The 26,849-nt window shown below is 33.5% G+C and overlaps 1 protein-coding gene, 1 non-coding gene and 4 pseudogenes across 2 annotated transcripts; 4 read left to right on the forward strand and 2 right to left on the reverse strand.

Moving 5' to 3' along the window:
- Positions 1-717: 717 nt before the first annotated feature.
- LOC120138668 (sedoheptulose-1,7-bisphosphatase, chloroplastic-like) lies at positions 718-2,421 on the forward strand. Its single transcript, XM_039154090.1, is given in 7 exon segments — positions 718-762; positions 975-1,056; positions 1,138-1,359; positions 1,434-1,534; positions 1,780-1,851; positions 2,176-2,269; positions 2,272-2,421. Coding segments are annotated over 7 exon segments (708 nt in total). The 3' UTR covers positions 2,364-2,421.
- A 141-nt stretch (positions 2,422-2,562) lies between these two features.
- Positions 2,563-3,902, forward strand: LOC120138627 (annotated as a pseudogene).
- A 1,382-nt stretch (positions 3,903-5,284) lies between these two features.
- LOC120138654 lies at positions 5,285-7,780 on the forward strand (annotated as a pseudogene).
- A 201-nt stretch (positions 7,781-7,981) lies between these two features.
- On the reverse strand, positions 7,982-8,054 carry TRNAR-CCU. Its single transcript has one exon. It is a non-coding gene; the product is annotated as a tRNA-Arg (tRNA).
- A 2,215-nt stretch (positions 8,055-10,269) lies between these two features.
- LOC120138649 lies at positions 10,270-11,738 on the forward strand (annotated as a pseudogene).
- A 4,785-nt stretch (positions 11,739-16,523) lies between these two features.
- Positions 16,524-19,849, reverse strand: LOC120138653 (annotated as a pseudogene).
- Positions 19,850-26,849: the final 7,000 nt, after the last annotated feature.

A 26,849-nucleotide genomic window follows, 5' to 3' on the forward strand; every position in this document is an offset into this window, starting at 1 on the left:
AAAAAATTAAATTATTCTAGAATTTCAATAAATATTTTACATTTTTTCTTTAAAAAGCTTACAAATCTCAAGCGATAGAATCACGTTGCATGCGACTTGCGACAGTAATATCTCAAATAAAAACTGTTAAAACTTAACATATATAACAGTTAATTAGATCATAGATCTTCAAATTATAACTCTCATTTTAAATTAGTTCTTAAACTTTTGAATATTTTAATTCATCCACAAATTATGACTCTCATTCTAAATAGTCCTTAAACTTTTAATTTTATCCCTAAACTATGACCCTCTTTCTAAAAGTCCCCAAACTTTGAATCTTTCAATTCATTCCCAATTTCATCCAATATGTAATTAAATTCAATCATAGTTTAACCTAAATTTTTTTTTTTTTTTCAAACATATAATAATATAACTTGGCCTAATAATTTTATTAACAAGGGATGTGTTTATTATATACATATAATTTGAGATGAAATTAGAATATTCAAAAAGTTTGGGGACCATCACATATCTTACAAACATAGGAACCTTAGCCACACATCAAATGTGAGATGCTAATCTCACCAGAGCCTAACCCTTTCCTACGCCACGTGTCGCAACACGGTTAACTCCTTATCTGCTATCCCATTTAAGCCTCTCAAACCATATCAATCTTTTTCTTCTTCTTCTTCTTCTTTTTGAAGTTCTAAGAGAAAAACCCTTTTCGTTTTGCCAATGGAGACTGGTATCACGTGCTGTGCTCGTGGGATGTTCTTCCTAGTGTCTCTTCTAAGCACTCCACTGCATTAGTCTCCCTCCATCCATATTTCCTTCCTTCAGCTCAAGGGTACATAATTATGTATATATACATATATGTATTAATGCAGTTAATTTCAGTTAATTTCATCCTGATGTATGTGTTTATGTATGTGTTGCAGAGCCTTAAATCGAGCTCGATATTTGGTGAATCGATTCGGGTTGTTCCTGTTTAGGCCTTGACGTACTCACACTTCTGCAAATACGCGTGCTCCGAAGAAGTTCCCGAGCTTCAAGACATGGGAGGCCCTGCTGAAGGTCTGCAATTTTCTTTTCACGGTTTCTTGTGGTTCAAGTGAACCTGAATATGTAGTCATAATGTATCACTACATGTAACAGGTGGATTCAGTGTTGCTTTCGACCCACTCGACGGCTCTAGCATTGTTGATACGAACTTCACCGTAGGTACCATCTTTGGGGTGTGGCCTGGTGACAAGTTAACCGGTGTAACAGGACAAGACCAAGTTGCTGCAGCGATGGGAATTTTCGGTCCTCGGACGACATATGTTCTCGCACTTAAGGACGTCCCCGGCACCCATGAATTCCTCCTCCTTGATGAAGGTACTTGCAGGTTGCAACAACATTTAAATTCTGCAATCATGAAAATGATTTTTTTTCAATGGGGCCTTAATCAGGAAAATGGCAGCATGTGAAGGACACCTATGAGATTGGTGAAGGAAAGATGTTCTCCCCTGGGAATTTGAGAGCCACATTTGACAACCCTGAATACGATAAGGTTCGAACCTACTGAGATTTCCGACTCTTCATTTTTCTTAAACTACACCTATCCAACACACGTGTCAAGCACATATTTAGATATAAGTATGGGTATTTACTCTCTAAATACATAGAAAAACCGAGAGAGAGAAAAAACATACCCAAGCCAGACACATATCATACTCGGAACTCAGACCCGATTTAGAGTAATATAAGCTTTGAGATGTCCATTATTTAGTAACTTTTACCCTTTTAATGAAACAGTTGATCAACTATTATGTGAGAGAGAAATACACATTGAGGTACACTGGTGGAATGGTGCCTGATGTCAACCAGGTATATCCTACGCTTCTTCTACTTTATCCTTTAATTTTCATGTCATGGCTTAGAATACAAAATAGCCCTTGAACTTAGAAAGTTTGGTCAATTTGGTCCCTAAATATTTCTGTAGTCAAATAGGCCCCTAAACTTGATAGCTTAAACTTATTTTGGGGCCAAATTGACCTCTGAACTTATAAGTTGCTATAAAAAGTTAAGGGATAATTTGACGAAACTTTAAAAAGTTTAGGGGCCATTTTGATCTTATCAAGTTCAAGGTCCATTGTTGCGTTTTATTGTCAAATTTAAATAATTTAATATTTGTTCTTTTTTACCCTGCAGATCATTGTAAAAGAGAAGGGTATTTTTACAAATGTGGCCTCACCATCTGCCAAGGCCAAGCTGAGATTGTTGTTTGAGGTTGCACCATTGGGGTTGTTGGTTCGAAAGCCGAGATTATCCGGTTCGAAGAAACTCTATACGGATCATCGAGGCTCAGTGCAGGGGTCCCTGTTGGAGCTTCTGCCTAAATAAACAATGTTTCACTTGTTTTCGTTTTCAGACATTTTTTTTTTCCTTGTACCTTAATCATGTGGATGAAATGAAATGCTGAATTATGATGACACTTCGACTTTCGGATTCGAATTCTCGATAGTAACAGATAGAAACTCCGGTTTTCGAATAATTATCACACTGATCTATCTAAACAGTGCAACTAAATCCAAAAAAATGGAACTTCCTAAGAAGTTAAGCCCTGGAATTATCCCCCTTTGCATAGCCTTATCGGTATAATCAAAGGTGAGCTATTATAGCATTAGAATTGCAGTCTATCACATATACGACATTTCTGTCAATACCAAGAGGAAAATCATAGATCCGAGAACCCGTAGTATGGTACGAATCGTGTTTTGTTCCCCCTTCAATTTTATCTCTTTACATGATTAAAGTTACGACCTTGTTTGCAGGCCGTTGAAACCGGAAACCGGAAATGGCGTGGATCGGTTTGTGGGATTCTCCTCTAGACGAAGTCTGGACTGTTGTCTCGCAAACGAAAAGATTATCACAATGGATGCCGGTTGTTGAGCGTTGCACTGATTTAGCCGGGGACGAAGGCATTCCCGGGTACGTCCGTCTAGTCTCAGGCTTCATGTTCCCTCGACACGACGGAGAAAGGTCGTGGATTAAAGAGAGGCTGGTCGCCATGGATCCGACGTCACACAGTTATGTTTACAAAATGGAAGCAAGCAATGTGGGATTAGATGGGTCTGTGAATTCTTTGAAATTTGTGGATTATGGAGATGGCTCAACGTTGGTCAACTGGTCATTTGAGATAGACCCTTTAGAAGGTACAATTGAGGATAGCGTCATTGATTATTTAGGGTTTCTCTATAAATCCTGCATTAACAGGATCCAAGGTGCAATTGAAATAATAGTAAATAACCTATGTTCGTTTATTTACAATTTATACTCATGTTCGTTTAGTGTTTATGTTTTAGTTATCCACCTTTTAAAACTTTTGATTTTAACACCAATTTTTAAATTTCGTTGTGTAACCTAACTGTTAGTTGTGTAAGTTGTGTAACGGTCGTAGCAAGACATTGTGTTTTTGACTTTTGAGTCGTATATATGAAATTAACCTAACATTTCACTCTTCTTCTTTCCAATAACTGACCTCTTTCTCTACTGTCGATTGATTGCCATTAACAATCATTTGCGAAATAACTGGTATCAATTTTGGATTTTTCCATTTTTGTTGTTCAATCCAAGTGCAATCTCGTTAGGATGTCAAATGCAAACATTCTTCAACAGAACTAAAAGATAAGGGAAAGGCAATGCGTATCCACGTGCACAGCATTATTAGGTTTAAGGTGGGTGTATTTCCTTCATGATATATGCTTACCAAAATCACTAATCGATCAACCTCAATTCTAGTTGTCTTTAAGGCCAAGGATCTCGACCAAAAACATAAAGTTACTACCTTTAAAACAAGCATCTTGGTAATTTATTAGTGGGATCAATGTGGGGTTTGCAAGAGGTCGAATTCTTCCGTTAGCCCTTACACTATGTGAAAACTATGGATTTAGTCATTGTACTCCAATTTAGTCGTTTTATTCTCCGTAAATGGTTGTTAAATTTGTTGAGTCAGTACTGCGATTAATTTATGAACGAGTTGTATATTTAGTTTCCGTTCTCAAATTTGATCATTTTAAGTCCTCGTAATATAATCATATTATTGAATAATTTGGATCAAAAGTGAATTTCAAAAGTTCAAAAAGTATGTGGATTAGAATCCAAAAGCTATGTATGGTACAGACTAATGACCGAAATTGACTAAATCAAAATCTAGGCAAGTTGAGCCACTGAATTATATATAATTTGATTTTGAGATTAGTCCTTTTTTTTTTAGAAGTGATTCCTAATATTTATTTGTTTTTTTTTCATTTACCTTGTATGTCACCCAATAAGAATGTGCCACATGTTAAGTTCTATATTCTAGTATTTTTGGTTGGGATTAAACTATGAACAAATTGATAGTTTAGGTATCACTTTTGACCCTAAAAAACTTTATGGACTAATTTGGAAATTGAGGTATAATTCAGGGGTCAATTTGTTAATAAAGTAAAAAAAAAACCCACTTGTTTTAATTTTCTCAGTTTCTAGACAGCTGACCAGGGTATTGATTCACCATGTTTGAAAGCCATTTCTCAACTACAAAAAGATATATTATCTCTAAATTCCTCACCGTCATTACATTTATACATATAGAAAATTACCCACCACCGTATTTGGCTGTTTCATGTACATACACTTGTAACCTTCTGGAAGGTTGGTTGATTACAAGATTATTCATAGTTCCTGATATAATTGATTTAATTTTTTAATCTAAAGGCTTAATTGAGTATTAAAGTAATTAAATATTTAAGTTTAATTAAAAAACATGTGTTTAAATTATATTCTTGTTTATTTCTAGTGATAAAGTTTTTTTTTTCAATATAAACTTCATGCACGATTAAACCAAAACTAAAATATTGTTGAACTAGAGGCTTATTTAGTTATATTATATATATTATATAATATGAAAGTAGTGGAGAATTAAAGATATGAACATCTTGGGGACTTAAATGTTGGAGAAAGTTGCACGAAACTAAAAAAAAAAAACATTTGTGATGAAGGAAGAGTCCGAGAAAACAAGGTATATATGTGTGCAGATGGGAAGTAAGTTTCAGACACAACTGAAGTATCAGTCGGTCGATAATGGCAACCTTTGAGAACATTCCTTGACATCTGCTAATTTGTGTAACATCCAAGAAAACTTGTCAGGTTTTGGCATCTCTTCTTCATTCACCTAACCAGCTAAAATGACATTGCATCAATGGTGATCGACTGAAAAAAAACTATAAAAAGGTGGTTTGCAGAAACTGGTTTTTTTCTAAACCTAGTAGTTGTAAGAGAAGACAGAACATAGTTTCGACACGACGGAGCGAAAAGGATGGCTTCTTGGGTTCAGACATTGCTGTTTATGTCTGTCGTGTTCCCTGCAGAATTGGTAGAGTGTAAAATCCGGCATTACCATTTCTCTGTAAGTAACTTTAGTTACACGGTGTTTGTAGTTGTTTACTCGTTTATGCCGGTTCCATTTCCGGCAAATCATGTCTGTTAGTAGAATACGGTATGATTTCGGAAATAGGAATTCGATCGTACCATTAAAGAACATGCCATTGTGTCATGTTGTGTTATTAATAATGTTATGGTGTTGGGTCTATTCAGGTGGTCTTGAAAAATGCAACAAAGCTTTGCACATCCAAGGCGATTTTGACGGTGAACGGAAAGTTTCCGGGGCCGACTCTTTATGCTCGAGAGGGCGATAACGTGCTCGTGAGAGTCACGAATCATGTTCAATACAATGTGACAATCCACTGGTAAGCAAGTTCATCACAAGGATCCTATACAAATTAAGTGAGTCTAAAATTGCAGATTGAGATTGCAGGCATGGTGTCCGGCAACTCCGAACGGGTTGGTCCGACGGACCGGCTTATATCACACAGTGTCCAATTCAACCGGGCCAGAACTTTGTTTACAACTTCACATTAACAGGTCAAAGAGGGACACTCCTTTGGCATGCACATATTTCCTGGCTGAGAACAACCATGCATGGTGCCATTGTTATCTTGCCCAAAAAAGGAGTACCTTATCCGTTTCCAAAACCCGATAAGGAAAAGGTCATCGTATTAGGTGAGTTTCGGACTTCCCGGCACCTCGAAGCTTGTTTTTTCCCGAACAGAATGTGTTCAGGAGACTATATGTCGATATTTACAGGGAATGGTGGAAGCAGATACCGAAGCCGTGGTGAACCAGGCTATGCAAACCGGTCTGCCTCCGAATATATCGGATGCACACACGATTAACGGCCATCCTGGTCCAGTTCCTAACTGTTCTTCTGATGGTATTACCTTTGGACTATATATAATCTTGTTTTGTGTTCGATCATAATCGTAAAAGTCGTAATTTCTTTCTATCGGGAAGTCGGAAAAGCGTGTCAAAAACCATCTGGTCTATGGGAAGAAAGGACTTAAACTAGCATATTATAAGAACAATGTTAATCATTTAAGAGTTGTATCATTCGGTGAATGCAGATGCATATACTTTACACGTCGAAACCGGAAAGACCTATTTACTTCGGGTTGTAAACGCGGCTGTTAATGACGAACTCTTCTTCAAGATTGCATACCACAATCTGACAGTGGTCGAAGTCGACGCCGCATACACGAAACCGTATAACACCGATACATTATTTCTTGGTCCGGGACAAACCACAACTGCACTTCTTAAAGCAGATAAGGGAGTTGGCAAGTACTTAATAGCCATATCTCCATTCATGGACACCATTGTCGCAGTTGATAACGTGACCGGAGTCGGATACTTACGCTACAACCGCACCCTCGCCCTAACACCAACTACCTTGGTCAGCATTCCTTCCGTAAATGCAACTCCAGTGACGTCGGTTTTTTCTGATTCACTTCGAAGCCTTAATTCGAAAGAATATCCGGCCAATGTCCCTTTAACAGTGGACCATTCCCTATTTTTCACCATTGGTGTCGGGATTAACCCTTGTACCACGTGCATCAATGGTAGCCGAGCCGTAGCGTCTATTAACAACATCTCTTTCCTCATGCCAACTACAGCTCTCCTTCAAGCACATTACTATGGAAGAAACGGGGTTTTCACAGATGATTTTCCCGGAAAGCCTTAATACCGTTCAACTATACCGGTACTCCACCGTCCAATCTACAAACAAATAATGGCACTAAGGTATACAGGCTGGCTTATAATTCAACAGTTCAGCTAGTGATCCAAGGGAACAATATAGTAGCACCCGAGAGCCATCCGACACATCTTCATGGATTCAACTTCTTCGTAGTCGGTAGAGGGGTCGGAAACTTCGATCCGGAAAAGGATCCATCAGAATTCAATCTCGTCGATCCCGTCGAACGGAACACTGTAAGTGTACCTACTGCAGGTTGGACTGCAATCAGATTCAGAGCAGATAACCCAGGTAAATTACAATCAAATCTTATCGACGAAAAAGAAATTGCAACCTATATTACTTGTGTAGCAAGCAATGTCTTCTTCATAAATCATGAACTGTCTATTCAGCTTTACCTTAACAACAAGCAACCGAATTTTTTCTTACAAGAAAACACATGTTCCAGTTCCCAGTTCCAACATTAGGTAAACTGTCTATCGTTTTAGGGGTCTGGTTTTTTCATTGCCATTTGGAAGTTCATACTACATGGGGACTTAAGATGGCATTCTTGGTGGAGAACGGGGAAGGCCCGGACGAGTCGATCGAACCGCCTCCGAGCGATCTTCCAAAGTGCTAAACGAAGTTTCGAGCCGCTTTGAGAATCAAAGTTTGAGGGATGTAGGGAGGAGAATCAGATAATAAACAGTAGATAATCAAAGGATTGTTGTTGTTTTTTAATATAAAAAATAGTATTTTAATTTGTATAATAATTTATACTTTGAGTGTATACTTATCTGAATATTTTTACTTATTTTGCAATTATGACTCAATTAATTTAGAAAATTTTCAATCAAATGCATGTAAGGGAGAGAGAAAAAAATTAATTTAAAAGATAGAAACTAACGCGCCAGGTAGGGGTCGAACCTACGACTTTCTGCTTAGGAAACAGACGCTCTATCCACTGAGCTACAGGCGCACTCCATGTCCAACTTTATTATTTTTGTTTAATAATATTGTTATTAATATGTATCAAATTGTAAGGGTAAATATAACTTTTGGTACCTAAGTTTGGCATCTATGTGCAATTAGGTTTTTAGTTTTTTTGTGTAATTTGGTACCAACTTTTATTTTTTGGGGTGCAATTAGATATATATTATTTTTAAATTTTATGTGTTCACGCTTAAAATTTTAACATCTAACTTTTGAATATGTAACACATTATCTCTCTAACTAAACAGCTATGAACCAAACAAAAGTGAATATATGCAATTAAAATGATGTTAGGTACCTAATTGCATCACAATTGCTCCAACTTCAACCACAGCGCAATGGTTGTCTTCTCCTTCAACACATCACATAGAATTTCATTTGAAAGGTGCAGATGTAATCGATAACCTTTTGATCTTTACGCTACTTTCCTTCAAGCCTCAATATTAAAAATATCTTATCTAATCCTAGCATATCATCGTCCAAATTCATCTACGCTAGAATCGTATGCATATTCATCTACAATAACACGAATTTGGTGTTGCAATCCGACAATAGAGTTTCATACTTCAATGATATTATCGTGATCGAGATAAGCAAATTAAATACTCTGATATCAATTTATTAAAATATATGTCGATAACGATAAATAGAAATAATCATAAGATAAAAGAGACGTCAATATTTTACGTGAAAAAACTCCTGACGGGAAAAGTCATAGACAAAAGATGAAAATTTTCATCAATTTCAAAAATGAAAGAATACAAGAAAATTACAAATAAAACTTGCTTAATAAAAATATTCTCAAATTAAATTTTCCACATTTAATCAACAAATAATAGAAAAAGGTATGATTAAAATAGACTTCAGACCACACAAATTCTGATAAAACTCTAACAAATGAGTTCAAAGCATTTAACTGACGTATAAATTTATTAATGGTTAAAAATAGTTGACTCAAATTTGTAGATAATCTTAAATTTATGATTGAATAACGTTTAAAAATTAATGAAATTATTGAAGTCCTACTAATAACGTCAACAAAAATAAAAAATTAAATTCTACTAAATTCAAGTAAAAAAATTAAATTTCATTTTTTTTCATAATATGAAGAATAAATTCATAGTCAAATTTAAAGTTACTTATAATTTAATTTTATATTAAAAATATTTTAAACCTCATATAATAACTATTTTTTTCCTTTAACTATTACTTATATTATCAAGTGAGACATTAATTATGTTACTTATAATTTTACAAATAATACAAAATCATAAAATTATAACATATATAGACAAATTAGCATATCTAAGTGAAAGTTGTGCATAGCTCAATACTTTTTATAATGGCCTTCTCTTTTAGGATTATCATTACAACTTTATGAACATTTGATATAAAAGTATAAATAAATATGTAAATAACTAATAAAAATACAATCAAAAGATTTAAAAATATAAGATACAAGTAAACACCTTTGATAATAAGACAAAAATTATACTATAAAATATGAATAATAATTGCTTGATTATAAATTGATAATGTCATCTTTTTGGACAAATAAAAGGAAAAATCTAATAAGAGAGAGATAAAAAACAAATAATAAATATCTTACATAAATAATTAAAATTTTATGAATAAAAGAACATTATAAAATCTCCATTCAAGTTCAAGTATCAGGTCGATTTAATTTTAAATATAATCAAAGTGTATATGATTATTGGATATCAAAAATCCTTTTTTAAATAAATCACAGGAATTCCTCATTTCTTCATTTAATAACATCCTCTAATTTAGTGACAGATCTACTAAGGGTTTTGGATGAGCACGTATATATGAAATCTTAATTTTTTGGGTAAATATTATTTTATTTATTATACCCACGCGAACAAATTTTTTATGTAGTTAATATATGTGTTCATCCTAAAATATTTCTGAATTCGCCACTAATCGAATCGATAAAATTATAAAAATAATACAACTCCCCTATCAGACACTTAAGTTTTTTTCAAGTGAAAATCTTCCCTTTAAACCCCCTCAATCCAATTCTAGCATGACATCTTCCTGTCTCTTTGATCTCATCCAGTTTCCAACAGTGAAAACCCACTATTTTTCTCCAATTTGTTTTCTAAATTTTCTTCACATCCCAATTTGATTAAATTATGTTTCTTCCCTTCAAAGAAAACCCATTCCCCCCCTCCCAAAATGTTTCCCACCAGTTTTTAAGTATCCAAAGAATCAATTTTTCCCCTTTTATTTTATTTTTACTCAACTGGGTCTTCAAAGAGCTTCAGCTTCTTGTTTCATTATTACAAAAAAAACACCCAGATTCTCCTGTCTTGTTCTTTGTCAAAATCCTCTTGATTCTTCAAAAGGTTTGTCTTTTTAGATTCTCAGGTTCATGCTGTGGGGGAAAAAAGATTGATTCTTGATTCCCAAGTAAAATTATTCTCATTTCATCTCCAACATGAGAACCATTCCCAAAGCTAAAGATAGCTTCTTTTTTATGTGATAATTTGTCAACCATGGAAGCTTTGTTTTCAACTTCTTTTATGGAAAATTTTGGTTGGCTTGACAATCATCAAGAAAACCAAACCACATATTGGACCAAAGAAGAAACAAAAGATTTGAACATGCTTTAGCCATCTATGGTGATGATGTTCCTGATAGATGGATCAGAGTTGCAGAGATGATACCTGGGAAACTGTCTATGATGTGATTAAGCAGTACAGGGAATTGGAAGAAGATGTTTTCGATATCGAGGCCGGCCGAGTTCCGATCCCGGGTTATCTCGGCTCGCCTTTTGCATTGGAATTGGTTGGTAACCATGATCTTGATGGTTATAGGAAGAGGACTAATGGTGCTAGAGGCCATGATCATGAAAGGAAGAAAGGTGTCCCATGGACTGAAGAAGAACACAGGTGATTTTTCTTCACAAACCAACTTACGGTTACTTACATCAGTTTTCTTGGTTTGCAAGTAAACTTTATAGTTACAAAAAATTAGGTACCAAATTGAATTTTAAGGAAAAGTTTAGGTATTGAAATGTATATTTAACAATGGTTTCTTTGATTATGGCATATGAAGGAGGTTTCTAATGGGACTTGTAAAGTATGGTAAAGGGGATTGGAGAAATATATCAAGGAACTTCGTTGTTTCCAAGACACCAACACAAGTTGCAAGCCATGCTCAAAAGTACTTTCAGAGGCAGCTGTCGGGAGGGAAAGATAAGCGGAGACCGAGCATCCACGACATTACGGTTCTCAATCTCACCGGCACCACTGATTTTTCGAATGATAGTAAGCCGCCTTCGGTAAACCAGTCTAATACTCTTGCATTGCAGCAAAAGCTAGCTAGTATGTCAAAAGCTGCAGGCCTTAATTGGAATCACCCCAATGATAGATTGGCTACGGGTTTCGATTCGGGGAATGGCAACCGGTTTACGTCCTCAAACGGAAATCTATATGGCAATGGCAGTGCTTATCGTGGACCTCATATCAAACCCCAAAGCTCAGTGTTCTAAAAATGTACAAGTCTGTTATTCTCTGTTGTACTCGAAAACGTTTCGATTTCATGATGTTAAATGGTTTGCTTGTTCCACAATGGTGAATGAAAACCAGTGTTCTGTAAATTCGTAATAATACGTTATTCGGTTCGTAAAAATCGGCTGTTCGGAGTATGAATCAAAGGAAAGAAAGAAAAAGAACCATCTCAGACCCTTGATTTTTTTTTCTGTCTGTAGTTCTTTGACAGGCTAAAGCCTTGTTGGATGATGATGGCATAAACCGAACCTCGTGAGGCCACGAACTGAGACACGACCGACACGTTCGAGTCGAGATCAATGATCTGTTACCGATATAATAAAACAGAAACTAACAGGCTGACTCATTTGGCACTGCCATGGAAATTCCTTTGGTATTTCTGATTGCTTGCTTCTGTCTTAGGGACCCCTTTTTGCCCATTTTTTCACCTTTTGTGGACTCAATATGGCCAACTTGACTCACCTTTGATTGCCATCACTTAGTAGAAGCTGAGTATGCATTCCACTTGATTTCAGCATCACATGCTTTCAACCTTTAGCAGAATATAGAAAGCTGCAATGTGAACATGCACACATACATACATATGTATGTATGTTACTGATCAACTTTATTTTAGTCCAATCTTAATTGGCCATTTTTTTTTTTTTGAGATTTTTCTCTTTCTGCCAACCCAACTCTCAGTGGTGGCAAGACAGATTCAATTAGCATGGTAGCTTCTGTCTTCTTCTTTTTCATATTGCTTCGAATTTTCGTTTTTTTCAAGTATTTGTGTCGGCAACGACGGATGAAACATTAGGGGTCTACTTTAAAAAAGAGTTTGAACATTAACATTACATCTGCTTTTCATGTTGATGTATGGTTCTACTTTAGGAAAGTATGTGAAGTATAGTCTATCGTTGAACAAATACATTAACATCAAGTACTAATTTACTTTCATGATGTGTTTCTTAATTTTAATATCGAGATTTTATCAGTCACCTTTAAAGAAAATAAGATATTTGTGCTTATGGAAGATAATTTAAATAATTATATCGAGTATAACAAACGGTTCACGCGTCAAGAATCATGAAATGTTTGAACAAATCATCCATGAAAGAATAAAAACTAAAAATATAAAAATTATTAAAAATTCTTTTAAAAATAAAAAATATTCAAAATAACTTCTAAATCTTCATACACGAATTCAAATAATATAAAATATTGCTAGTGATGTAACCATGATGAAATGACTTGGTTAGTGCCCTACCTATGTCACATTGCATGGTAAATCTATCATTTTCTATGCCACACAATGAACTTTTTTAAGTGTACTCAAAAGCTACAAATCAAACATGACACTATTTTTATATTTTTGTTTACATAAGATGACAAAACCATCTACTTTATATTTATATTTATTTATAGAATAAAATATTTATTTGGTGACCAAATTAAGGTGCAGATTATATTTTGATCACTAAATAAAAGATTTTATCAATTAAAACACCAACGTTAAAAAAATTGATCAATTAAGTCGCTAGTAGTTAAATATTTAACGATGATAATGACATATTTCATTTTTTAACTAAGATAATAATAATTTTAGACATTCATATTCACATAATCTTTCAAGTTGGTCCTAATTCAAAATAATTAGGACAATGAGTCAAAAAGTTAAATTGATAGAATTTATCAATATGAATAGATAATTTTATTGAATTAGGACCACACTAAAATTACATTCCAAGTAATCGCCTTTCATTGGAATTGTAATATGAAAAAGTATCAAAGTCCGCCTTTTGTAACGCATTAATAGGATAATTGTATTAAATGATCGTCAATTCTAGTATAGTGTACTAACTACCTGTTAGTGTAATAAGATAAGATTTAAGTCTTTTAAACCATGTCTAGAGTTCATGTTCCAATGTTGTGAATAGGGATGATAACATGTCAAATTTTTAACCAATCACATTCAGTTAGTGTAACGAGATAAGACATTAAGTCTTTTAAACAATATCTAGGGTTCATATTCTGACATCGTAAATAAGAATGATAACACGTCAGATTTTCGATCAATCCGCTTCGACCTGAGAAGCATACCCCTTCCACTCCAACTTCCCTACCCAAATTTAGAGAGGTTTCATTCACTCCAAAACTTGATATGAATTTTGGGATAAAAACTCACATCTAATTCGACATATATAAAAAATTCTTACTTTTATTCGACAAAATAGATACATGATTGAAAAAATATATAGAGATGTGTATTATAATAATTATTCATAAATAAATAGAAAAATATATTATTACCTTGGGTCGGATCGAAAACTTTTCACTCTAAATCCAAACTAGATCTGACTCAACTTCATCCTTTACAATACCTGACCTGAACTCAATTTATTTTACAATAAAACTCAATAAAATAAAATCAATTTACTCTCTCTAATTATAAATGAAACAAATTAAGTTAAAATAGACTATCAAATCCAACTCCTTTTTACAAGTTGGATGGAAAAGCACTCTTTTCCCCACTTTATTCAAACACTATGATGAAAACCTTTGGGAAAGATTACATTACATACTTTTTTTTTTTTTGCGATCTTTTTATTCTTTTTCTCCATAAAGAAAATATGGCAATCTTAAACTTTAACAATAACCCAATGACGAACACTCAAAATCCCCCATGCAATATTAGACCTACCTTTTCTATATATATACAAATCTTCCCATTACATTAGCATGATGTATTTTGCATTTTGGACCCTTCTTTTTGTACATTCTTTCGCAAAGTTTATATTTATATATGCTTTGGCTTCACATGAGTAGATTTGAATGTTTTAAGATGCACCAATATTGATATTTTATCAGATGAGACACTAGATTCTTTAAGTAAAATTAAAATTTCAAATGTTAGCTGATATAATGAATGGAATAAATTGAATTAAAAAAAACCACCTCATAATAAGTTTCTACAGTATCTGATCCTGATTAAACGATCAATATATCATGTAGACGTGATTAAACAAGAAAAATCTGACTTCTTTATCGGATCAAAAGGACATCAAGGATTTGGTTTTGTTTATAGGGGGATTTGTGTTAGATTTGTTGTGATCCATTATCACAATTAACAACACATTCTACACCTTTGTGTTAAAGGATTAAAATGTGGAGGAAAAATGATGCCACGTTACTGGTCAAAGGTTGAAGGTTTGATTGTGGTCATGGGTAGACACATGATTTTATGTCAATGGGTAAATTTATAACATTTTAGGGATGATAATACATTATCAATAAAAAATATAAAAAAAATTAAAATATAAAATAACTTGAAAAGTTTAGGGGACGACCGTTTCCCGCTCTTCTCGAGCCTTGGTTCATCTTGCCTGTGGTTTTATTTTTATTTTTATTTTTCTCTGTATAAAAGAATATAAACCTTGTTATTTATTAAGAACAAGCCCAAACTGCACATTTTTCAAACCCAAACAAAGTAATAAATCCAACCCAAACATCATTAACATAAAATATTATTAAATCAAATAAACTATCAAAATATTTATTAATCAATTAATTTAAATGAGATACTGAAATAACTATATTAAAAAGATAATTATTTTATTCACGATACTCCAAATATTATTTAATTTTTTTTACTTCCAATTATAAAAGGAACACGGTAACTACAGTTAGATACAATATACCCTAATCAAGTATTATGCCATTCTAATTGGAGTTTGATTGTTCAGATATTTAAATCTTACTATTCTTAATGTATTTTAAAAATATTTAAGGAATCTTATTATCATATTGGGTTAAGTCCATAAATGGTCATCGATTATAAAATATTACTTTGTTGAGTCTCGACTATTAAAAGTTATAAGATGATCCTTCGACTATAAGATAATATTTTGTTAAATCCCTCAATTATTAAACGTTACAAATTAGTAACTCAGCTATTCATATGTTCCAAACTCGTCATTTTCTATTAAAAAACTTGACAATAGTCTGAGTTTGACATTAACCTGCTGATTGAGGATATGACAAAATATTATCCTAGAACCGTTTGAGTTGTTATTTTTTGGATCGACTATTCGTTTATATTATGTTTTCGAGCTAATGCTTGAAATATTATTATATCAAACCAGTGTTTGAAAGCAACGACGGTGCCAATAGACATCATTAAAATATAATTTTATCATATTACAATTAGCATGTTAATGTCAAACTCATATTGTTGTTAAATTTTTTAACGAAAAAAAGACTAATTTAGAATATATGAATAGTCAAACAACCAGTTCATAACTTTTAATAGTTTAATGACTCAACAAAACACGCTCTAAAATCGAGAGTCGTTTTATAACTTTTAATAATCGAAAAACATAACAAAACAACACTTTATAATTAGAAACCATTTGTGTACTTATCATATTCATATTTAAATATGTATAGGGAAAAAATGAAAAGTTGGATGCAACTGTCGTTTCATTTGTAATGACACTGAAATGTACACTGAAATGCAAAGGTGAAAATGATGGGAAAGAGTAAGAGGATGGTTGAGGTCAGTTTCATGCAACACAGACCACTTACTCCATAGCCGCCGGCCCCATTCTCAATGCCATAATTGGTTCCAGCCTTCCAAAACGAAAACTAATATAAGCAACAAGTTCCAACCCATGGATAAGAAAAACTACACCTCATAATCTTTACTTCAATCTGAAAATTCGATTCGAATGATCTAAATCTAAATTTAATCTAAAACCGTAACCTCTAAACTATAAACACTAAACTTACTTGAGCCTGAAGTTACTCACAACAACAAAAATTACTTTAAATTGAAACATTTCAAGTGTCTGTCACTGTCAAATGTTTCTCAAGCTAAGATTCAACCTGCAGAATCAATGTAAAATGTTGTATTCTTGTTGCATGGTAACCCACCAGGAACAATTTAAGACTGCAAATGCTTTCAAAATTACAGACCAAAACACAATCTTTATTACAAGACAGTCGAGAAATGAAATCGGAAACGAAAAATATCAAATCGGAAACCCTCTAAACCGTAAAAGAAAAAGGGAAAAGTAAAGTACATAATCTGTATAAACAGAACGTGGATCGGAAACTTGGGGGGGGGGGGGGAAAGGGGTCATATTTACAGCACCGGATCCAATGGAATAACAGTATCTGGAAAATCTGTTCTTGGTCCAGCTAGCGAGTAGTAGGCGAGTATATGAGCCGGATGTTCGAGCAGAACTGTCTCTCCAAGTTGATTAGTCGTAACGACTCGTCTCGCGGGAATTAGCTCGATATTCCAGAATGGTCGAGCCATGGCTATCAGATCGCGACCTGATTTTGATGATGCTTTATATCCTTGCACCCAGAAGTACCTCAAAGAAGGTAACTGCAACGCGGCATGTGCGAGTGAGCGCTCGCTGAAGCAGCAACCCCTCATCTCAAGTTTCTGCAAGCTAGGACATCCCTTAGAGAACTCCAACAGTCCAGTATCGGACCCCCCGACATATCCCAGAAGCATCCATCTCACATTCGGACTATATCGCCCAATATAACCGAGACCCACATCAGTCAAACCACCAGGTCGGAGATAGAGCGCAAATCTTCTAAGCTTTTCACAGCCTCTCAGTAGAGCTCGTACTCCATTGTCAAGAGGCAAATCTGTTATCCTTTCTTCCCGGTCAAGCAAAACAAGACGAAAATCACAGAGATTTTTCGAATAAGTCCCAATGGATTCCAACGATGCATTTGTGATGTCGGATACATAAATGGCTATATATTCCAATTCAAGGCATCCCTGAGCTAAAGCTGATAATCCTCTATGTGAAACCGCACCTTCTTCATCCCCCATTCCTTGCTCATCTGCACCTCGCTCGATTCTAAGCCGCTTTAGTTTCTTACAACTTTGAGCAAGAACTTCTAATCCTGTATCTCCAATAACATTCCTCGTCTGTCCATCAAGAAAATACATTTAATAAGACATGATCGAAAATTAAGAACGAAAGCTAACAGCATGTCGTTTCTAGAACATTCCTCGGGATTTTGCATTATCTGAAAATATCGGAAACCTCTTTTGGTCATTCAGCACATTCAACTACTGAAAATGTCAATGACAGATAAAATTTGTCACAAGAAATGCTAACATTCTATAACATAATGCCAAAGCTCATTCAAAACAACATTACACGAAACACAAAAACTAATAGACGGACCAAAGACTGAAAAAAGAACCCAATCCACGAAAACAGTGCAGCAAAATGTTAAGAAATGGTAATAGATTTGTGATTCTACCTCGAAACTTCTAAGTTGGGGCATCGTTGGATTAACAAGCAATGATCTTCTGTGTCGAGCAACGCATAGAGGAGATCCAACTTTTTAAGCGACGATGCAAAAGGAATCATGATCGGCATTTCATGACTCCCCATGTATGTTAAACCCAAACGGCATAACTTCGGGGGGAACTTTACGACATTATACCTGTCCGATTGCTCATTGTTGAACGAACCCCCACAGAATTCTTCTAAAACAGAAGCAGTACGAAAGAAGCCAACAAGATCCAGAATTTCACAATCACTAACTTTCACAGAAGTCAAGTTGCTACAATTTCTGGCAATCTGTTCAAGGTCTTTGAAACTCACTTGGACAAGATCAGTCATGTAAAGTTTAAAGTCTCAAGAACAGAGTTATTCATCGCAATCTCGTGAAGCCATTCTCCGTCTCTCTCGATAATTGAGCTCTCCTCTAGAAACAAGGTTCTTAGTTGCCTGCAGAAAAATATAAAGATTTAAAATCATAAACAATGAATTCGGTATCTACTAATATAACACCAGAAGCATAACTAGCTAACCCTTTATCTTTTACTTCTTTGCCAATTCATCGAGTTTTAATAGCTATGAAACCGTTTTTTCGTATAAATCTCAAACTCGAATCATCTCCCGATGAAACACAGCACATGGACTTTCATAAATGAACCATTAATTGATCGATCACGAAAAAGCTCGGAAATTGCTATCGGCATACTATCATTTATGCTAGAATACCTTGCTGCAACCTCATTATCTCGTAAATATTCATGACATTCTCTAATCAACTTGAAGCATTTAAAAACAAGAAGCAAATCCTCACTAGTGTTTCGAGACAAGAATGAATACGTACGAATTCAAACTCAGCCACTCTCCGACATACAAAACATCGACAGTTCTCACGATGAAGTGACTGCCATACTCGTATCGCACGTATAAATCCGATTCATACACCAAGAAATAGAAAGATCTACAAATACTAATCCAGTTGTGTCAATAGTATTTTCAGCCAAAATTTACCATCTATCCTATCATATCAAATTTAGAAACGAATCATTAAGCATACCTTATAGTAAGCAAATTCAGGAGGAAAATCTAGCAGCATGAGTGATTAGACTCGACTCAGAATTAAAGAATGAATTTAATCGCAATTAATAAGCAAAATTAACACCATCAAGCTAACAACTCGCGAATTAAGCATCAGAATTTAAAAAGGAAATCGAAAATTACCGGCACAAGCTTCCAATATGGAAGAGTCCATCAGTTGAAAACCCAGAGCATTTATCAAGCTTCAAAGCCTGCAAAACTTTCCCTCTAGACCGAGCCAAAACCTCGAGATCCAAATCTCTAACAATCATCCTCCTAAAATGAAGCGATCTCAAGCAATCGAAGTTCTCCGCTATTTCGCGCACCCACGGCGTCACGTACCCTCCCCAATCATCGGGTATCAAATTGAACATCGCTGCCCGAGGCTTTCCCTTCAGTTTCAACGATTCCAAGAACGGAAAACGCCGCCGCAACCGATCGGTCGTCGTCGTGTAACAAAACGCGATGGTTATGTGCTTGCGAGACAACGAATCGAGCTCGTACCACCTCCGGCAGACCAGCGAAATGGCGGCGCGGTCCCTCGGGTCGTGTACGTACTGCAAGACGCATTCCAATACGACGTCGGACATGCCGGTATTGAACGACGCCGTTCTCTGCAGCTTTTTATCATTCTCCTCCATCCAAATAACCAAATCGGATCAAAACGAACCGGAACAGTTTACTTTTCGAGCAGAAACGAGAAACGGGAACAAAAAAATACCGATCTGTAATATTCGGAAGCTTCTTTTATATTCAACGAAGAAGAAGAAAACCAACGACGGTGGGATCCGAAACCGAATGGAATAAGCCCATATATAAAACAAACAGGGTCGGGTATGCATAGGGTCGACGAGCCATGAGGAAGAAGAAGAAGAAGAGAAATCTCACACATCAAACTGAAGAAAGAACAGAGCTGGGAAAAGCTTTTTCTAGTAGATTGAAGCTAAGAGAAGAAGTGGACGGTGGAGATTGATTTTAAGGATATGACCGAACGGTAGAAAATGAAACTACGAGATCAAGTGCGGCTCTCAAATTTAAAAAATAGAAACAAATTAATGAAAGCGACGAAATGTATAATATAATCAATTTTAATAAAATATAATTAATCGGGGTGGAGTATGACGTGGGGGGTTTTGATTGGATGCGTTGTCTGTACAACGCTACTTTTAGTGCAGTAGATTCCTACTATCTTATGGGACAAATCTATAACGGTAAGAAGTTCGATGTTAGAAAACTTTTTGGTATAAACACGGTAATTTATGTCTTAATTGAATAATTTGTTTTTTAAAGTTTAAAAGGTTTTATATTTTTTATACAAATATTATTTTTTTTCAATTTACACGATATATATCATTATTTCATAAGGTTTGATTTTCACCATATGTACTATCATTTTTATTTATTGATAATGAAATATAAAAATTCACAAAAATATAATATTTTGACATATCTTTAATTAGAGATGGATATATGATTCAAATTCAACCGTTTTTTAATTTAACTTAATTTTTTAGGATCACTTTTTGAAAATATGAGTTTTGGTCGGGTTGAATAAGATTTTTTTTAAGGATAACGTCGGATCGAGTCAAGTTCAAGATAAAAAATATTCAACCTAACTAGACCGGTAATATTAGTATAATTGACTTTTATATATGTAGTAATAATTGATATATTACTCCTTTCAATCAATATTTTTTCGATTAGATTCTTGTTTTACCTAATAAAAATGAGAATTTTATGTGCCGAGCCGGAAGTGGATTTTTATCTTAGAAATTACATCGATTTTCAAATCAAGTAAAACTTCTCTAAATTTGGGTTGAATCGAGTTTGATGGGTAAAAAACTTAACCCGACCCAACTCATATGCATCTCTATTTTTAATTATATTAAACGTTGAAACACTTTTGATTCTATATTTTTCTACAAAAAGACAATATCAATCCAATTAAACTTAACGTATGTATTAGTAAAAATTAAATCCATTGTTTTTAATATTTAAAATCAGTTAGTGTGTTTCAGATATATTTGTGTGGAACAAAGAATGTGCAAATAAAATAATATTAATTAAATATTCTAATAAAAATAAACCAAATTTCAAGAGGAATGTGCAAATAAATAATATTAATTAAATATTCTAATAAAATAAACCAAATTTCAAGAGGAATAAGAACAAATAAAGTAAGCATTGCCCATATCTTGGGTTAATCTAGAGAGAGAAAATAACTTTATAGAAAGTACTTAATTAACTTTTAAAAAGTTCTCAATTTAGTATATTTTTTTGACAAATTAAAAAGATTCTTTTCTAACTATTTCTTGTAGCTACAGTATATCAATAATTGTTTCGATGAAATTGATAATAGTTTTTAGCATTATGTTTTTAAAAATTATAAAACGATAATTAAATTTATTGAACTATTATGAAATGATCATCGTGGCAAAATAATAATAATAAAGTTCAATAAATTTAATGATCATTTTATAACAACTTGATAATTTTAATGACCATTTTTTGTAACATCATGATGAGAAATTTGATACAATTCAATAAATTTAATTATCATTTTATAACTTTTTAAAAGTTTAATAGCTAAAAGTGTCATTTGAACATAGTTCAATGACCTTGTTATGTACTTTACCCAAAAATTATTATATACACGAACTAATTTTGACAGTTGAAAATTGCATTAAAATTAGTATTTATTATTGTGCATGCATCATGAATAAAACAAAAGACAAATGTTTTAATTGAAAGTACATAATAGTTGCTAAGGATCCCCAAATCGAGGGCTAAAATTTTACTTGGTTCACGGAATATAAGGTTATCAGTAGAAATATGATTATTAGCGAGAATAAGATTACTGAGAATGTTGTATTTTGTGTTTGGTTCGTTTAGTAGGAATGTAAGATTATAATGTTTTGTTAAAGAAATAAAAGATTATTGAAATACATATTTTACCAAATTGTTCTTATTATATATTTGTTTTTTTAATAAGTTGAATTCTACTATAATATTACTATAATTAATTTATATATTTGCTTTAAAAAATTTAAATTCATAAAATTTATATATATATATATATATTTTTCAAAATTGAAAAGATAAATATGTTTAATGAAAGTGTAAAATTTTATTTTAACCCCTGAACTTCATATAAAATTCTAATTATGGACTTTTTTGTAAATCTAACATAGTTTAAGGATAAATTTGCAATTTAATCTTTGTATAATTTTTTTATTCAACTACATAAGAATGATATTTTGAAGAAAAAAATTTAAGGGCATTTTAGTCTAAAACATCAAGAATGTAACAATACCTAAGGGAAGGAAGGTAATCACATTTCCGGTAATATATCAAAAAAAATATCACTTTTAGGAATAACTTATTACCGGGGTAGGGAATGTTTGTCAACCAAACGGAGGAATGATATTTCATTCCCCGGGTAATGTGAGATACCCTTAACCAAACGCCCCTTGGTAAAAAAAAACCGCTCTCTTTTGAACAAATGGCCGTGGCAATTTGGCAAGGAACCTGATCGTTTATAGAGAACGGTTGTGGGAGAAAAATACGATTACAAAACCAATGCCCTTGTCCACTCTCCGATCCCTATAAGAAAATGCTAATGGATGTGGAGAAACATCACCCATCCTATCTCTAAACCGGACGCAGTCTTTGTCAACCGAATTAAACTTGTCCTTGGCGATGGTAAATCCATCGATTTCTGGCACGACTTCTGGACTGAGGTTGCATCCCTAAAGGAATCCTTTCCAATAATGTATTTGCTGGCTCTGAACAAATCTGGCTATGTGAAGGATTTTAGCGAGAAGATAAAAGACACATGGCATTGGTCTATTGAACTTCGCAGAACCTTGTTTGTATGGGAGGAGGAAATCTGGGATAGTTTCATCGTGCTTTTGAATAGAGCAACTGCTTCCTTGCCGTCAACCGATTATGTCATTTGGACTGGTTCACCGGATGGCCAATATTATCCGAAGCGGTTCTGCGAGATCATCTCTTCGGCCGATTCTGCTGAAAACCAGGTGTGGAATCTTGTGTGGGCAAAATTAGCCCCACTTAAAGTCGAATCGTTTGTCTGGAAAGCTGTGCATGGTAGAGTTCCCACGTTAGTTGAACTCTTGAAGCGTGGAGTTGCCCCAAGCAATAGTCCTAATTACGTACTTTGTTGCAAAGAGGCTGAGTCTATTGATCACTTATTCTTTCACTGCGAATTGGCCTGGTCCGTCTGGATGAAATGGCTGAGTTTATGGTGCATTTCATTCACTTTCCCTGGGGACTTTAGATCAGCCTTTCATGCCTGGGTCTCTTGCCCAGTCAAGCTCAACCTTCAACCAATCTGGAAACTAGTTTTTTTTATATGGACTATAAGGCTGTACAGAAACGAAGTCGTGTTTAAAAACGATAAATTCTCCCCGGATCGGATATTCGACCTTGCATTACTTGGAATCGGCTTCTGGGTCAAAGTAAATGGCCTCAAGCGTTGGCATCTGGTATGGATCTCCTTCATTATCCCGATCTGGTTCGATCTTTGAAAATGTGAGTTTTCTGGGGCAAAGTTGTTTTAGAGTGCTTCTCTGGCTGATTCTTTAGTTTTGCTTCCCTGGTATGCGATTACTATGGTTTTGGCTCGATACAATATCTATTCAGGTGTCTTAAGCCTGGAGTCCCTTTTCAAGGGAATTCGTGTCTTAGTTTCCCTTTTCAATAAATTTATCTCTTCTTTTAAAAAAGTATATCAGATGTTTTAAATTGTTGTAATCATTGAATTTTCTAAAATTATAAAATAATTATTAAATTATTGAGTTATTATCAAATAATAATTTATTTTATCAAAGTATTATAAAATAATTATTAAATTTATTAGAATTTATTATTATAACATTGTAATGATCTTTTTCCTTTTTAAGACAAAGATGTCCACTCAATCCTTACAATCTTTTTCTCAATTTATTTAGAATGCAAATTGACAGATTTATTCAATATTATATAAGATTAAAAAATAAAATAAACACACCGTATGGCCGGCTAAACTCACGATATAATACACTCAAAATAAATAATTCACGATCTAATGTACTGCCTATATTATTTGCTGAAATAGGGCGAAATCAACAGTGTGACCGTAGGTCGCCATGCCTTCCGGGCAACCTACTACGTCGCCTGGCTTCCCGGTAGATAATGGACGTCTGCATGGCACATGCACGTCCCCAACAGGTCGCCATGCATTCCCCCAACCCATGCACGAGGAAGTTTGGTCGCCAGCAAGGATAAGTTTGGTCGAGGCTTGGTCGCCGGGAGTACATGGCGACCTTGTAGGTCGCTGGGAGTGCATGGCGACCTTGTAGGGGAGTGCATGGCGACCTTGTAGCTGTGTTGGGTGTTGGGTGCTAGGGACGTTGGGTGCTGGGGACGTGCATGGCGACCTGTGTTGGGGTGTTGGGTGCTGGGGACGTGCATGGCGACCTGTGTTGTGGTGTTGGGGACGTGCATGTGCCATGTAGACGTCCATTATCTCTGTGCAGCTCTCGGGAAGCCATGGCCCATTATCTCTGTGCAGCTCCCGGGAAGGTATGGCGACGTAGTAGGTCGCCCGAAAGACATGACGACCTACGACCACACTGTTTATTTCAGCAAATAATATAGAGAGTGCATTAGATCGTGAATTATTTATTTTGAGTGCATTATATCGTGAGTTTAGCCTCGTGTGGCCAGTGGGGAAATTAAAGATGTACTATCTTGTCTAACAAGTTCCACCACTTTCCTTGCTAAAAAAATAGTGAATAGTTATGTTGTGCGGTCTTTTAATTTAAGATGATTTTAATTTAAAATGTTATTATATTTAACTTAAAAATTTTATAAATTTAAAATACTTTTAATTACAATTGAAATATTACTGTATCCAACATAAAAATTATACTTTTTGATAAGATTTTCGGTTGTAACCAATTTCTTACATTTTTTTCAGCCTTATGTCAACAAATTATATTTTAGAATTATCTAAAAATATTCCACCCTTTCCATAAAGGATAGGATTCATTTGCAATTTGTATTTTTCATATTCTTACTATAAAATATCCTATCTTTTTTTCTTTCAAGATATTGTATTTTCTTAATGTATATATTTCTTAATATATAAAGAGATGAAGCCTTAGAATTTTTGGGGAAAAAATTAAAGGTCTAAAAGTACAATTACGTCAATTTTTAAAATAATATTATTTTATTGAAAAATAAGGCACACTTAAAAAAATTATAAAAAGATGAATACTACAACAATTATCGCTAAATATATAAAAATATAATATTATCCTAGGTCAAGAATATTTTATCTTAAATTTAAATCTGATTACATCATCTTTTATAAAATATAATCATGTCTAAATTCAAATTATTTTTTAAAATCAATTTTATAAAATTAGATCAATGCTTATCAATTCATGTCGAATTAACATTAATAATAATAATAATAATAATAATAATAATAATTAAAAAAATAGAGAGAATAGCGTCACCTTCAAATCAAATCAAAAAGTTCATATAAGAAAGAGATATTTGGTAGCCAATAATGGTAAAAATCCATTTATTTATTTATTGAAACTTGCATTAATTTCAAACCTTTACTAACCATTGTTTTATCATATTTTCAAATCTTGATCTACTAGTAATATTATATTAAATATAATAGCTAATCATTTTAGTCAATTTATTTAAATATTTATTAAAAATATTATTTTGTATAATAACCTTTACAAGTAGATTAAGCTTTTATTTAATTGGGTTCATTTTGATCACTCATTCAAGCAAATAATATTTTAAATCAAGTATAAGTAATATAATAAAATTCATCAATTTAATTATTTAAAATATTTTCACTTGACTCGATGGTACCATTCCATATGTACCAATATACCAAAATTATAATTAATTAATAGCTTAAGTGTACATTTACTACTTAAACTAAACAATCTTTTCAAGTTGACATTAAAAAAATTACTCCTAATTTCGTAAATGAATTTTAATTTCATCCACTGTTTTGAGTATTTAATTATATTAACTTTTAATGACACGAAAATCTAAAATTATATCATGTGTCAAATATGATATTATTATATATATATATATTTTCTTATAAAAATTAAAAATCTGTGAAAAATATCAAACATATCATAATTATGGATAAAATTAAAATTTGAATATCAATTTGAGAGTAAAAATTCGTTGAGTTTCAACATGAGATAATATATCTAATTTATATATCAATTTGAAATTACAAAAAATTATAGATACCAATTTAAAAATGTAGGTAATATATGTTCAGAATATTTTTTAGTCAATGACAACATACATCTTGTAGACGTAATTGTTTGAATTAGACACTAAGACCACTCAATGAGTTCATAATTGTGTATAAGGGCGTAATGAACATAATGTTCAGTGAATTGTTCGTATAGTATTCGTTTATGTTTGCTTGTTAAGCTAAATAAACGGGTATGAACAAAATTTTATATTCATTTAATAAATGAACAAACACGAACATAGGTGTATTCAGTTCATTTATGTTCACTAATAAACTCTTTTATAGACTCGTTCATTTATGTTCATGAACAATCACGTTTATCAACTTGTTCATTTCGGTTCATAACAAGTTGATTTACTTTTTTTTATATATTTAAAATATTGGTGAATGTAAAGATTGAACTGAACATATAGTGAAATTTGAAGTTTAAACTGTAAATATTAATGAGTTTAAGCACCAGTAGCGTGTTTTATCATTTTTTTCTTTAGCATATTTGATTTTGTTTAATTTCTAAATATATAAACTAATATGTTTGTGAATGTTAAACGAATATATAAACGAGTATG

This window comes from Hibiscus syriacus, unplaced genomic scaffold (genome assembly GCF_006381635.1).
Source record: "Hibiscus syriacus cultivar Baekdansim isolate YM2019G1 unplaced genomic scaffold, ASM638163v2 tig00110704_pilon, whole genome shotgun sequence".
Taxonomy (NCBI): Eukaryota; Viridiplantae; Streptophyta; class Magnoliopsida; order Malvales; family Malvaceae; genus Hibiscus; species Hibiscus syriacus.